Consider the following 15,065-nt stretch of genomic DNA (forward strand, 5'->3'; position numbering starts at 1 on the left):
ATTTTACATTCATTTATGGTAGTAGTGTCGATGGGAATGAAGATGTATGTTACTCACGACACTACTGGCTTGGTAGTGCAGAAGGGAAAAAATATTCCCCACGACACTACTGGTAGTGTGGTTTGGTAGTGCGGTGGGTCAGAAGGGTAAGTATCTCTAGTATTGAAGGCCGATCATTAGAAGTGCCATTGCGATAAAAATGATGACTATGGAAGAAACTTAATGTGTAAATGATTGACCTATAAAAACTTGTTTCTAAAATTGTCAGCAACCACTGAGCACAGCAAAAAAATAAACAAATTGAATGATTTTATAGTGTTTTATTTTTAATATCCAAGTATCTTACACAGTTACAGATACAATACTCAGGCCGAATTTCCCAAACCAGCGGTCCATAAGTGGACCGTTGGGTTAGGACTTAAGAATAAATTATATCACATCTATCACATGGAAGGAAACATTAATTCCTATTACACATACATACATATTCCCCGTACTTACATTTAATCCTATGAAATAAAAGTTCGGTACATTATAAAAGTGAAACAAGTATCTGGAAAACATAGGTATAAATGTATTGAAAAATGGTACGGATATTATTATAATCGTCAAGAATATAGATATATGCAGGGTTCGAAAGGATAATTATCACTATAATTATCGTGATAATAACAGATGAATACCAGTTGAGAATAACAAAAAATGCGCTCGTGAAAATACCCTGTGGGTCTAGACAAAGTGCAAATTATAATCGCAAACCAGTCGAAAAGTGGTCGAAAGGCCCCTTTTTTGTATGGAGTTTTGACGGATTCGATCAAAAAGTGCGTTTTGTCTAAGGGGGCAGTATTCGAAGTTTTCGAACGTGTCGCACTTGCGTCTAGTGATACCATAGATAAGTTATAAAACTTATCTATTTAGCTCCACAATGATCACTAGCAAAATATTTATCTATTTTCCAAGCTTTACGCGACTAGCGATGGATAACTTGACAACAATCGGCAACCAAAAACATAAAGCAAAATTCGCAATCATAATTTCTTATGAAACAATATGACAAATGTATCATTCATACCTAATAAAAATTCAATGGTCTAAAATAAAAAATAAAGTATCATATACTGTTGATAATTATCATGAAGCGTAATTATCTTGATAATTTCGAACCCTGGATATATGTATTTTACGTAATTTTGATACAAAATAGTGCTTAACTACAAATTATGAGCAGTTGAATATTACATACAATTAATTGTGATAAATATTTCCCACAATCCTATAAACAGCATACTATGGTTTTTTATTTGTCTAAGAACATAGATGACAGGTTAATATAGTTACCTGCTACACAATATTAATTTATTGTTTTTAAAATACGACTATCAATAAGTACAGCAAATGTGTAACCATTACGGAATCTACATACCTACACGAAATGTGTAACATGTCTAAACAAGTAGGCAAGCTGAGATTGTGTAAGATAATCACTGGGGAAAAACCATTACTAATAAATAAAATTAAAGTGAAAACGATAAGTACATCATAAATTAGTTAATTTTCAAGATTTAACTTATCTTTTATGAATAAAATTCTGGAAGTACATATTTTTGCGGGTGAAATGCGTCTAAAACAATTATAATTATTGATTATGACTGAATATTATGATTACAATATTATAAGTTATTTTACGAAAGAAAACATCAACACTACGTTTTTCTGTACGATGTGCGTAGGTACCTACTGTGGTAGGTATAAGTTTTACATAACTACTGCATAAGGAATGAGTTAAATTTTGGATAAATAAATATTTATCTCACAGTAATACAATCAATCACTATTTTGCATAAATATCAATGACGGAAAATAGTACATGAAAAAATTACAGCGATATTTATTGCCTATAATAAGAACGATTGCGGTACAGAGCTGCGATTGGTGCTTCATCAGGATATTCAGCCTTCTTTTCGTCATTTGGCACGTAACAGAAGCCGTCAAAGTGAGAGAACTCTCGTGCAACGGCATCTTCCAAGTGGTATAGTCGGGTAGGATGTATTATTTCAACAAGGTTTTCTGTAAAGTTTGACACAACCATAACTAACGTGCAGTATTAGTATATTAATCTTATTTTAATAAGCATGGTAATAGGTTAATTTATTATTTAATGTGTTTGGGAATTTACGCGAAATGCATATGACAAAGCGTTTGTGATATGAGGGCGGCCCCTGCACACAATATTATTCAATTAAGCACCCTTTAAGTAGCGGCGAAAATTAGCGAATGTATGCGTAATTTTAGTGGGGGGAAAATGGCATTTTTAGTAAAGCGTAAGTAATGTCATGCTGAATAGTCAAGCAGGCGTCCAAGTAGTTATCTGTTGACTGAAAACTTAGTCTTGAGACAAGCATGTTTCGAATCATGAAGTCGTCATTAAAGAAGTCATCAAGTAATTATGCATTTTACAAGTACTGTTTAATATGAGATGTAGGTAAATAAATGGTGTGATAAAATAAAAATAAAAATTAATTTTTAAGTACCTTGAGCCACATATCGGGCGGACTGGTCCGCTGCCACAAGATAGTAGAATGGTTGGTCCTTACTGTATTCCAAATTTAATTCAGATTCTGTGCGTTTGGCCAACTTCGGATTGCATCTCAAGTCCCAGTCTCGAATGATGCCCACATATTCTAATTTCTTATGATAACAAATCATTCCCACTGCGTATTTTACGTTACTGGCGTGACCTTTTGCCACCACCTAAAAAGAAAAAAAAAACTAATAAAAAAGCTACTTTTATACTAGAATACGAAGCATGCACTAAAAGTCTGTTAAAATATTTTTTAAATAAAAGGATTACAACAAACAAATATTGACATAATTTACCTCTTTGGTATAGAAAGGTTCAAGAGGCGGGTCTAAGTAAGCTATCGTTTTGATGAGTTCCATGTGTGAATAATCCAGCTGAAATGAACAAACAGAAACATTAGTAACATGAATAATAAAGAATTTTAATTAATTCTATCATCTGCAAAAAATCAGACTGTCTCTGGAAATCAATTAGAAATACCTATTTCCAATCACTGAAATAGTATGATTGGAGCATCACATGTAGCAGGTATATACGAACAATCTTCGCGTCAAAGTTCATCGACAAAAACTACATCTCATGACGCTATAATTAGTCTTATTATTTATAATAAATCACAAACTTGACTTGAGTTTTCGTAAAAAAATATTATGCCATCAGACTTAGTAGGATTCTTTTAAATTAGACGTTTTGAGGACGACTAACATCTAGTTCAAATAGTATTTCGAATGAGCCACATTATGTAAATAATTATGTTGGATATAGTACTTCACTCGATACTATAATGATTTGTTGTTATAAAACTTACGTAAGTAATATCAAGCGGCGTCTCCAAAGCATGATCATCCATATAATCGAAGAGGTAAGGAAGAAAGTTTCTGTAACGGTTTATTTGGTTGTTGCTGTTTCCCACAAAGTCTAACAGGAACACAGCATTTTGTGTATTCCTGTAAATATAATTTACGTGTATAATTTTTTTGAAAATTGTAATTTGTCATGTGTTTTATAAATTAAATAATTGCTTAAAATAAGAAGTCATTACATTGGCTTTCAGAGATTTAAGAGGACTTTGAGACTGAATAGTATGTGAAATAGTATACAAAATGTTACCAGTTTTTGATAGCTCCCATGGTGACTTGGAATGCCGTGTATATGTATTTCAGCAATGAATCCGGGCAGTACTTATTCAGTTTGCTGGTTTGAGTGCCAGAGAAGGGGCACCGTCGCTTCGGTTTCATATCCCCCGTGTCCAGGTCAATGGTGTAGACGAGCGGGCGCGTCACGTCGGTGGTGTCCACCCACTCTAAGAACAAGTGGTATGGGAACGAGATCAACTCGCTGTGCACACCGAAACGCTTCGCCACGGATTGATATATAATACCAACAATAATTAGGTCGGAACACCTTAGCTTCAAAACCTGTAATTAAATAACAGATCCGTTATAATAGAGGAAAGTAGGAAGTTGCTGATTTTTCTACAATATTCAGTAGCACAATTCCTTTAATACATTAGCTTTGCCCATTATTCTTTTTTACTTTAAACTTTTAAAAAAATCAAAGACTTAATACTTAAAGGTATTAATTACCTAAAAAATTTTGTATATATTTAAGTACTAGAAAAAAATCGTCAAAAACAGCTCGTCTTAAGTGGTGTCTGTTTTCGTTACAAAATATTATGAAGGTTAATTAATTATTGTGGTTCTCTAAAAGTCGCAAAAATGTTTGTATGGAAAAATTAAATTTCTGGAAGATAACTTCACCTTCACAATGTTTAGGGTGTCCAAGCTAGTGGTATTTGTTATAGCCATGTGCGGTATCTGGTAAATCGCCATAGCAATAGTTTTGAATACTATCTTCTCATCAACTAATTGTTGAGAGCAACACTCTTCAATAGTTTTGGTTGCCAGTTCAGGTTTTTGTCTGTTAATTATAACTTTGACTTTATCAGCCAAATCACTTAACTGTAAAAATATAAAAATACACATTAAAGGAATTTTAAAATTGTTCTTAACACTAATATTTTTTATTGTTATAAAAAAATATATTATTAACAGGTTACTTAGTTGTTTTATATGTTTCAAATGTCAGCACATCACCTTAGCTAGAATACTAGATTAATTTGCTGTGTCTGCCTATATTATAAGGTATAATTTTAAAAGCTGTATAATATTAATAATACACTTACACTCTTTTCCATTTCTGTATCTGAATACAGGTTTACAGTATCTATCCACTGTAGGAAGAAATTTACAACAATTTCCGGAAGCAGCTCATTTCTCTTGTGTGCTCTTACCCATTTTAAGGCAAGGAATGCATGGATCAAGTAGCGCAGAACCACCTTTGCATAGTACATTTCGGTCATGGTAAAAGGTCTAAAAAATATTAATAAATTTTATTTGTAAGATGACAATTTCTAGTGCAGTGGGACAATTAAAAAAATAAAACAGCTGAATTAGGCTTATAAATATAATCTTATATTGTAATATTGCAATTGCCTTGAGCTTACTTGAAATAAAATGAATTATAGTAAAAAAAACCTTCTAATAAACAAGCTTTTAGTCCATAATTATATGAGTCCATATACAGACAAAACTAAAAAGCCCAGACAAGATATAGGTGCTGTAAGTGTAAGTCATTGAGGAGTTGAACTCTAGACAGAGGCGGCTATGCTACCAACACCAGGTCCATCTCAATGTAACATTGCATTGTTAGGTTTATGCATGAGTCTCAAAGGACATCATCCATTTTGGTCCAAAATCAAAAGTGCCGGCCAAAAAATAAAAGTGCTGTATTCTGATAGAATACGTCCGCCTTAGCATTTATTACTATGGCACCAAAGCTGTAGCACCACTGTGCATCGTAGTATTTGAGTTCTAAAAATATATGAAACGACTGACTTTGATCTCAAATACTACGACTACAGCTTTGGTGTCATAGTAACAAATGCTAAGGCGGACGTATTCTGTCAGAATACAGCACTTTTTTTTTATTGGCCGACATTTTTGTTTTTGAACAAAAAATGTATGAATCGTCGATGAATTTTAGATCTCAAATACTCGACGCACAGTGGTGCTACAGCTTTGGTGCCATAGTAACAAATGCTAAGGCGGACGTATTCTGTCAGAATACAGCACTTTTTTTTATTGGCCGACACTTTTGATTTTGAACAAAAAATGTATGAATCGTCGATGAATTTTAGATCTCAAATACTCGACGCATAGTGGTGCTACAGCTTTGGTGCCATAGTAACAAATGCTAAGGCGGACGTATTCTGTCAGAATACAGCACTTTCTTTTTTATTGGCCGACATTTTTGATTTTGAACAAAAAATGTATGAATAGTCGATGACTTTTAGATCTCAAATACTCGACGCACAGTGGAGCTACGGCTTTGGTGCCATAGTAACAAATGCTAAGGCAGACGTATTCTGTCAGAATACAGCACTTTTTTTTGTTGGCCGGCACTTTTGATTTTGGACCAAAAATATATGAAACGTGGATGATGTCCTTTCAAACTATTGAAGCAAGTAAAAGTTTGTAAAAAATAAACACTTACTTTTTAGGACACTTCTTTTCAATTTGCGCATTTCCTTTTGCAATTAAATCTTGCAATATAAAAATCACATAATAATATGACACATTGTCACTTAATGCAATATTGAAAAATGGACCTACGTCTTCTAGCGTGACATCATTACATTTCCTGAAAACATAGTTGGCATTTAATTAAAAATGGCTATTTTATTGATTAATCGATTAAGCAATAAGGATTGTTACTACATCTCAAATGCAATAACTTTTCCCAAGGGACCGAAGTTCAAATATTCAATAAAAAACTTATTCATACAACTACAAGTTCATCAGTGATCAGTGCTCTAGTATGGGGAGAATTTTTTTTGATAATTTGTTTTTGCAGGGCAATTACTTTCCCTTTACTTTGAGTAGTAATATCAACCCTTTATGTTTGACTAACTAAAAAAGCACCTCATTACAAAAACTTTTTATACTGACAGTAATATTATTAATTCCAAGTTTGTGAATGCAATTTACACTTAAGAAACGCCTTTTAAGAATGTTTTGTAGTAAACATAAATAATATAATACCTTGCTTTAATTAGAAAAGCTAGGAGTGAACAAATATTCTTGGAATAAAATACTGATGTTTTACTTACCAATAAAATTTAGGTGACATGGCTAAAATTTCAGCATAAATAAGTTTCTTGACTTTGTGAAATCCTTTGACCATACTCAGCCACTCACCATTACAATGTTTGTATACTGTATCATACATTACAGGTGGTAATCTATAAAATTAACAGATGTAATGATTATGGCATACAAAACAAACTTTTTAACAAAATTATTATCATAAACTTACATAGACTTGATTTTTTTTCTCCAAAGGATTTCATTGTCTTCAATCAATTCCCAAAAACGCTTACATGTAGCTCCAAATGAAACAATATCAGGACAATCAGAATAGAGCAATATTTTGTATACAATTTCATTTGGCAAGGACTGTATTTGAGTGTCCGGAGGTTGAGTTACTTCTTCCATTGTGGGCACGGGTAAACATTGGGAACTCATTTTACGAAAATATTTCTTTATTCGCTTCATTCGCTCGCACACTTCACAGCATTCTACAGATACTACAAAATACACACTAATTTTACAACTGTTGATATGTGTAAGACTTATTTAGTTGCCGAAGCTTTTGGCAGTTGGGAAATTGAATCAATATTGTAATTATTAAGAATTAAATTAAAAATTAATTGCTCGATTGATAGCAGAGGCGTTCGAAACTTTATCCACAGATACTTTATCAATAAATATGACATTAATGACATTTTAGGGATGTGAACTTAAACTCGATTATCGGAACTTTATACTACATAATCGAATCCATGGAGGGTTGATCGGAAATAGAAATTATTATTTTAAATGGCTCTAATAATGGTATCTGCTGTTATTTTGTAGTCTAAATTTATTATTTGGTACTAAATAAACATTTTTCTTTCTTTCTTCCAGTGAAGTGATCAAACTTTTGTTTGTTTATTTATATAAACACTTCAATGGAATTTGAGCGCACATCAAGTGTTAAGCGGGTTGTCGTGTGACAACTCGATTTGGATCTGATTATGGATGGAGTCTTTAAAACCTTAAGAATACTTTGTCTCCACGGAATCCAAAAAACAATAGAATTAAAAGAAAACACTTTAGATGTTATATTGTTGACATTAGCCTCACAGGTTTGATTATCATCAAACGAAAGAGGAAGAAAATACTTACTATTTCCCCGGGACGTAGTCCTACTACACATCGCGATAACCCAAAGATTCAGGCTATCGTTACGTGTGTAGCCAAGTATTCGAGACTGGAATATACTAATATCGATTTAGAGTATATCGATCTTGTCATAAAGTTCTTTGAATACACCACATCCCTATGACATTTATCTGGCAGTCATTGCGCTTTCGTTCGGTCCGAAACACACTGCCGCACAATTTATAAACGCAGTAAGTACCACTTACTGCATTTATGATTGTTTTGAATATTCTGAATCCTGACATTGCGATCTATAAGAATCAAAGACCCGTTTTTTTCTATCTATCTTAGAACGGAAGATACAAATTATCATAAACGCAGTAAAGACATATTTTAGGTTTCTTCACATACTATGTTAGCAGTAAGAGCACATAATAACTTAATATTACGTGAATACTCGCGCTTACTTAATTTGCTACACAGTAATAGTGCAGTATGTGCCAATTACATCATTCTTATTATGTTTCTACAATTGTTAAGTTCACCTTGCACATAGTATATGTGCAGTAATTCCACTTAAACACACACTGATATTATGTTTCCATAGGAAAAACAGATGACTTGTACTTAATATTAATGCAGTAATTACAATTATACTGCGTACATACTAAGGATTGTCAGACTGCTGCCCAGGTGTTAACATGTTATGAACGCAGTGGCTGACTCTTACGTTATTGGAAGAAGTTGAAAACCTGTCCAAATGACAAATCTAGCCGAAGACCCAAGAGCTAGATTGACCCGACACTATACCGAAGATATCCCGGACGTGTCTGTACGAGATTAGAATGGCTCTCAAACAGCTGAAAAACAACAAGGCACCGGGCGATGATGGAATCACGGCTGAGCTTCTGAAATCAGGCGGAACGCCGGCTAAAGGCTCTTTAGAAGCTATTCGATTCCGTCATCCTTGAGGAAAAAACGCCTACGGCATGGCACAGAAGTGTGGTGATACTCTTCTTCAAAAAAGGCAACAAAACCTTGTTGAAGAATTTATTTTATACCCATCTCACTTCTGATTCTGTTTTTGAGAGTCATCACGAATGGTTTCACGCGACATCTAGCCTCCCGAACAAATCGGTTTCCGATAAGGCTTTAGTACGATAGACCACATACTTATCTATGGCAGAAAACTGAGGAGAATAATCAGCAACTTTGTCTGGCATTTGTGGTCTATGAGAAAGACTTCTCTCTTCAAGCTACAGTCTCTCCAACGGTGCCAAATTTACTATAGATATAATCGTTGAAGGGCTTGTACGAATAGGCCACAATGTCAGTCCGTCTCCGGGATCAGGACTTCAGTTGCAGCGAGGGGTCAGACAGGGAGATGTCATATTTCTAAAACTGTTCACTACCACTCTGGAAGATGTTTTCAAGCTTCTGGACTGGAGCGGATTGTGCATAAATATCATCAGCGAGTACATCACCCATCTTTGATTCGCGGACGATATCGTAGTCATGGCTGAGAACGTGGAGGATCTAAGCTCAATCCTCGATTGCCTCAATAGAGTCTCTCAACAAATGGGTCTTTAATGGACAAGACAAAAATCATGTCAAATGCCGTGATGTACCCACTCCTCTGAAGGTTGGAGACACTATAAGTTGTCTGATGGCCGCTGGGGCAGGAAAGTTCTTGAGTGGCGACCATGAGCTGGAAGACGCAGCTTGGGCAAGCCTCACACTAGGTGGACCGATGATCTGGTGAAGGTCGCGTCAGGTGCCTGTATGCAAGCGGCACAGGACCGGTCTTTGTGGAAATCCTTGGGGGAGGCCGTTGTCCAGCAGTGGACGTCTTTCGGCTGAAACGAACGACCGAGTCTTTATTTTATTAGATTGGTATATTTAAGATCTAAAAGTGGGTGCCATATCTTAATTTTTGATTGAATAACAAGCGATCTCAGCAATTATTTTGTAATACTTGTTTCATTTACCCCTTGGTCATTTGGGAAAGTTCAACATAAAAGCGTTATTGGCTTATGATAAGCGCAGTATAATTGTATTATTACTGCGCATTTAAAGTTTTGATAAATTATTTTGATTCACACTCCCACTCATAAATGCAGTAAGTTGTAAAGATACGGCGCATATATTACGTTGTAAGAACTAAAATTTAAATCAATCATTTAACACATGTACCGTAAGTAACGAAAACTACTGATAAACGCAGTAAGGAACAATCATACTGCATTCATGGGTAGTAAGTATCGAACGAAAACTTAGTTAATCCATAACATAAACAGTTTTTTAATAATTTTAAATACAAAATATTAATTAAAATACAAAAACCTCATATCAAAATAAACTTTGAGTTTAGCTCTATAAGCCCATATTTTTTTTTTTACAAATATTTGCGTAACTAATTGTAGACACCCTAAAATAAAATTTCAACTTTGATCGCGTTTTTCTCGAAACTGTTCACGTGTTACTTACTGCGTTTATAAATTGTGCGGCAGCACAGGTCCGATACGATCAAAGCTTCCTGTCAGAGACTTGAAGTGCACCTGAGTGCATATTCGTGTTATATTCACAATGCAGTGGTTTATTAAGTATTCCACCATTAAAAAAATTATAAATTCGATTATAGGTACACAAAACTACTAAAAATGATTACAATACGACTTTCCCGCCAAGAAGTCTCAGAATTCTCCAATCAGACTAACTAGCTTTCCGCTCGCAGCTTCGCCCTCGTGGAATTTTTCTGTCACAGACCGGGATAAAAACTATCCTATGTCCGTTCTCGGGACTCAAACTATCTCTATGCAAAATTTCATCAAAATCGGTTCCGTGGTTTAGGCGTGAAAGCAAAACAGACAGACAGAGTTACTTTCGCATTAATAATACTTATTAGTAAAGATTTTTTATTTATTTTATTATCTCCTACTCCTCATAAAGAGGCTCAATATTGCACAGCGTGCTATGGAAAGGTCTATGCTCGGTGTTTCTTTACGAGATCAATACAGAAATGAGGAGATCCGTAAACGAACTAAAGTCACTGACATAGCCCGACAGATTAGCAAGCTGAAGTGGCAATGGGCAGGGCACATAGTGCGCAAAACTGACGGCCGATGGGGCAGCATGGTTCTGGAGTGGAGGTCACGTACTAAGCTCTAGCATGAACAACTTTCGTCTTCGAATCGGTTGCGTATTCGACAAATTCAATACTCAAACTTCGAATTAAACGATAATGTGACAATTTTGATTCTCAAAATAAGTTTCGTGCAACCATTTCTCATGGGGTTACCTACGCCATATCGAATGACAAATGATCGAAAATCAAAATATCGAATACGTTTCATCGAACGATCAAAATATCGAACGATCAAAATATCGAATGCTTAAAATATCGAACGTTCAGAATATCTAACGATCAATATATCGAACGATCAAAATATCGAAAGTCGATATAGACGTTTTTATTAAATTTCATCCCGCATCATTTCTGAACTTTCCTTTTTGGGACAGGCTAGGCTTATAATAGGTCCCCACGGACATTATCCTCAAAATTTATAAACTTGAAGAAATGATGCATGATGAAATTTAATAAAAACGTTTATATCGACTTTCAATATTTTGATCGTTCGATGAAACGTATTCGATATTTTGATTTTCGATCAGTTGTCATTCGATATGGCGTAGGTAACCCCAGCTACTCATCCTTATCGCTCGCGCGTAATTATGTTGCTCTCGCGCTCGCACACTCACTGCGGGCGCGCGTCGCACAGTCGCGACAACAGCAATATAATTACGCGCGAGCGATAAGGATGGGTAGCTTGGGGTCATTGGACAAAATTCTACGTGCTTACGGACGGCTTTAGTACTCATACAATTCACTTTACGACACGTTCACAAAGGCGCTGTTGTAGTTTTCGCACTAAACCTTTTGATGACGATTCGAATACGCAAACGATTCAAACTCGGAAAGTTTTTCGTGCTAGCCGTACGGAAAACGCAGCGTGGGACGTCCACCCACAAGGTGGACCGACGACCTGATAAAGGTAGCAGGAAGGCGCTGGATGCAGGCCGCTACCAACCGTGCGATGTGGAAGTCTTAGGGGGAGGCCTATGTTCAGCCAGCAGTGGACGTCCTGTGGCTGAAATCATCAGATCATCATCATCAGATGATGATGAAAGGAATGAACCTTTCCTATTTCTAGTAGGTAATATCAGGTAAATTTACTGTCTCACTTGTACAGTAGGTAATATTGGTTTCATGTCCGATAGTAATTATTATGTTGTACTCCATTTTAGTCACGCTATTACCCGACAATATGTATGTAGGTAGATGCAAAGCTGTGGTTATTATACTCGTAAAAGCTTTTAGTAACTCATCGTATTAACTCCCAACTCTAAAATTAATCACGCAAATCATAAGAGGGTTCCGTTTACTATTAAAAGATCCTTCAGCATATTATAGCCATGTAGAGGGTATTATTTCCAATTGCCTCACTTCAATGGAGGGCAGAGTAATTTGCCAGCATACATTTTACCTATTATTCAGGGTTCGAACCAGCGACTGGCGTATCTGTGGGCGTCAGTGGGCGTAGTACAAGTTTGGTACGCAAATCACCAGGCGTGTCCTGTGTCGTTACTCGTTGCCCTAAACTTTAAAGGAATACGTCGCAATGTTGTAAAACCATTGAATTAGGGGAATATTGAATCCTTTATATCAATAAGGATCTCTAAAAGCGGCATGTAATTATGTTGTAGGTATTAGATAGAATCGAAAAGCTACATATCGCATAATTGTATCGCCTATCAGATGTTGGACATACAATCGTCACGGTAACTTTCTTTTATGGTAACACGAAATCAGTAAACATCGGGCGTTCTATTCAGTCAGATTATTTAGGATAAGTATGTGTCTAAACTAGATTATACAGTAGAATCTTCGATGGCGTTCGTTTACAGTTGCTGTTTTTGGTTTTCGTTAAGATTGGGTGGAATACTCATTGGCATATTTTCAGTGGTGAGCAGCAATGACTCCAATCTCGAGTTAGACATATTTTAGGATTATTTTACGATGTTTTGATGTATTTATAGTTTCAGGGACTGATAGCTTTGGCCGGTAACTGTTATGCTCATACACACACAAAGCAACTCAAGGAACAAATCACTTATTGGACAAATAATTTTGATTTAATTAATTTGGCACATTATTTAGAATATATTAAAGATGGTAAGAAAATTGAAAATGGTGATAGTTACGATAAAATAAAGTTCGCTGTAGATAACGTATGAAATATCTCTTTCAGATCCCGGAAAATACACATCTCTTGGCATTACAATTTCATGCATTTATATTATTGTATGCCTATTATTTATTTATGGAGCTTATACGGTAAGTACAGTCGCAACTTCTAGCGAAATAGGTAGAGTAAATGATTTTTTTGGACTTTCAAAGAACCGAAAACCTATTATTAGTGTTGGATAGCGGCTATCCTCAACAAATAGGCTATCCGATAGCCTATTTGTTGAGGAAGGCTCTAGGCTATATACAGTCAATAGGAGCAGTCAAGCATTAATGAAAAATGTTGCGAAAACGGAAAAAATATTTAAACGTTCTTCACGCGTACATCGCGGGCACAGCTAGAGTGATAATGAAGGTAATTGAAAATGTGACGGTATTTATTTCAGTGTAACAACACGCTGATGATTCCTTACATGGTGATGGAGACCACACGGCTCGTGTTGCTGTCCATATTGATAGCTAATTTTCTCTTCTTACTGAAACAGAACACTATGGACATTGGCCTTCTCATCGGAGCCAGTGTGGGGTCAGGATTTTTTCTTTGTAAGTAATTTTAATGATGATGGAAAAAATTAAGCGAGTACCTAATGAGTTATTCTTCTTTTAAGAAAGAATAGAAGTTTACATAAAATATATATTTGTTTTGTTTCAGTGGGAATGTTTTATTTATGGGTATGTGCCGTAAATTTACCCATAGTGGTAAACGAAATAAAACTAGATGAACAAGCGGCGACAATACGCAAACTTAAACAAATTCTAGAGAATAGTAACCAGAGAACGTTTGCTGACACAGTTGATAATCTGCCGTATGCTACTGATTATGGTCAGCCTCGTAATATGATGTTCATTGTGTCCAGAAACGGCTTGATTAAGTCTTAAGTAAGAGATTAAGAATTACTTAATCGATAATAACCTGTGATAAGTGTGAAGGAACATAATAAAAATTTCTAAAAGTTTCCATTACGAACTTTGATTGAATGTATTAAATATTAATAAATAATAACTAGTTTATGACGTGTAAAATAACTTTTTAATTGTTACACTTACTTACAGTATAAGACGTAATCAATTATTGCGGCACGATTTACTCCAGCAAATACCTATAATTAACTATAGATTTCAATTTGATAGTGCAGACCACTGCCACGTTCGCTTTTGAATCTAATATTTACGAAAGTTGACCCTACACCGCCGGCTGTTATGATGCCATTTGCATTTGTTTTATCGGTCTCCCTCGCTACAATACCCTGTGAAGATAAAAGAAAGGTTTACAAACGGAAAACGTAAAATTAAAATATACAAAAACTTTTACGAAAATCCCAGACTGCACAGTGTTGGTGGTGTTGCACCTAACAAATGCGATTCAGCCTAAGTAGGTAAATGTTTACTTAGGTACGTTTGTTTGTCATTTTATTAAAGTTTCTATTGGTCATCGATTTGTTTCTCGGAAATCCGTTGGCATCATGTGGTCAACAAGGCATTACAGTTGACGTCATTGTTTCTCGCATTATTAATTCTACATGTAGAAGACTGACAATTGAAAATAATTTTGTGTGGACCTCGCGTCCACCTATTACGACTTTGTATCTTTTATGCAGTTGGGATTTTGTGTATTATTAAAATTGATTTTATGGTATTTTTACCTTAATGATCTGCTGTCCGGGATCCGAGTAGAACATTTCTTTAACTCGTTTTTTGAATGGAATCGCCATGTAGTCAAGCTTTTGTTGCCATATTAGACGTGTGTTGTAACTAGTCCCTACAATCAGGTCATTTCCTTGGCAGACTGAGATATATGCAACAGCGAAAATAAATAATAGTAATAATAATCTCATCTTGGCACTAAGGGCACTAGTATCTTTAGTCGGTAAAGTAAATCAACTGAGCTCCCAACGAATTATCGGAACGAAATTTG

At 35.3% G+C, this 15,065-nt stretch overlaps 1 protein-coding gene and 1 long non-coding RNA gene across 2 annotated transcripts; one reads left to right on the forward strand and one right to left on the reverse strand.

The window, feature by feature from the left end:
- Positions 1-305: 305 nt before the first annotated feature.
- LOC135071855 (F-box only protein 21-like) lies at positions 306-7,388 on the reverse strand. Its single transcript, XM_063965692.1, has 10 exons — positions 6,959-7,388; positions 6,753-6,884; positions 6,137-6,283; positions 4,767-4,953; positions 4,342-4,542; positions 3,692-3,999; positions 3,390-3,528; positions 2,878-2,955; positions 2,532-2,751; positions 306-2,067 (listed from the first exon to the last, which is right to left on the reverse strand). Exons 1-10 carry the CDS (start codon positions 7,195-7,197, stop codon positions 1,889-1,891), a joined length of 1,830 nt encoding a protein of 609 aa, XP_063821762.1. The 5' UTR covers positions 7,198-7,388; the 3' UTR covers positions 306-1,888.
- Positions 7,389-12,092: 4,704 nt separating this feature from the next.
- On the forward strand, positions 12,093-14,108 carry LOC135071867 (uncharacterized). Its single transcript, XR_010257337.1, has 5 exons — positions 12,093-12,868; positions 12,943-13,078; positions 13,155-13,240; positions 13,537-13,693; positions 13,803-14,108. It is a non-coding gene; the product is annotated as an uncharacterized LOC135071867 (long non-coding RNA).
- Positions 14,109-15,065: the final 957 nt, after the last annotated feature.

Source organism: Ostrinia nubilalis, chromosome 5, assembly GCF_963855985.1.
Source record: "Ostrinia nubilalis chromosome 5, ilOstNubi1.1, whole genome shotgun sequence".
NCBI classification, from domain to species: Eukaryota; Metazoa; Arthropoda; class Insecta; order Lepidoptera; family Crambidae; genus Ostrinia; species Ostrinia nubilalis.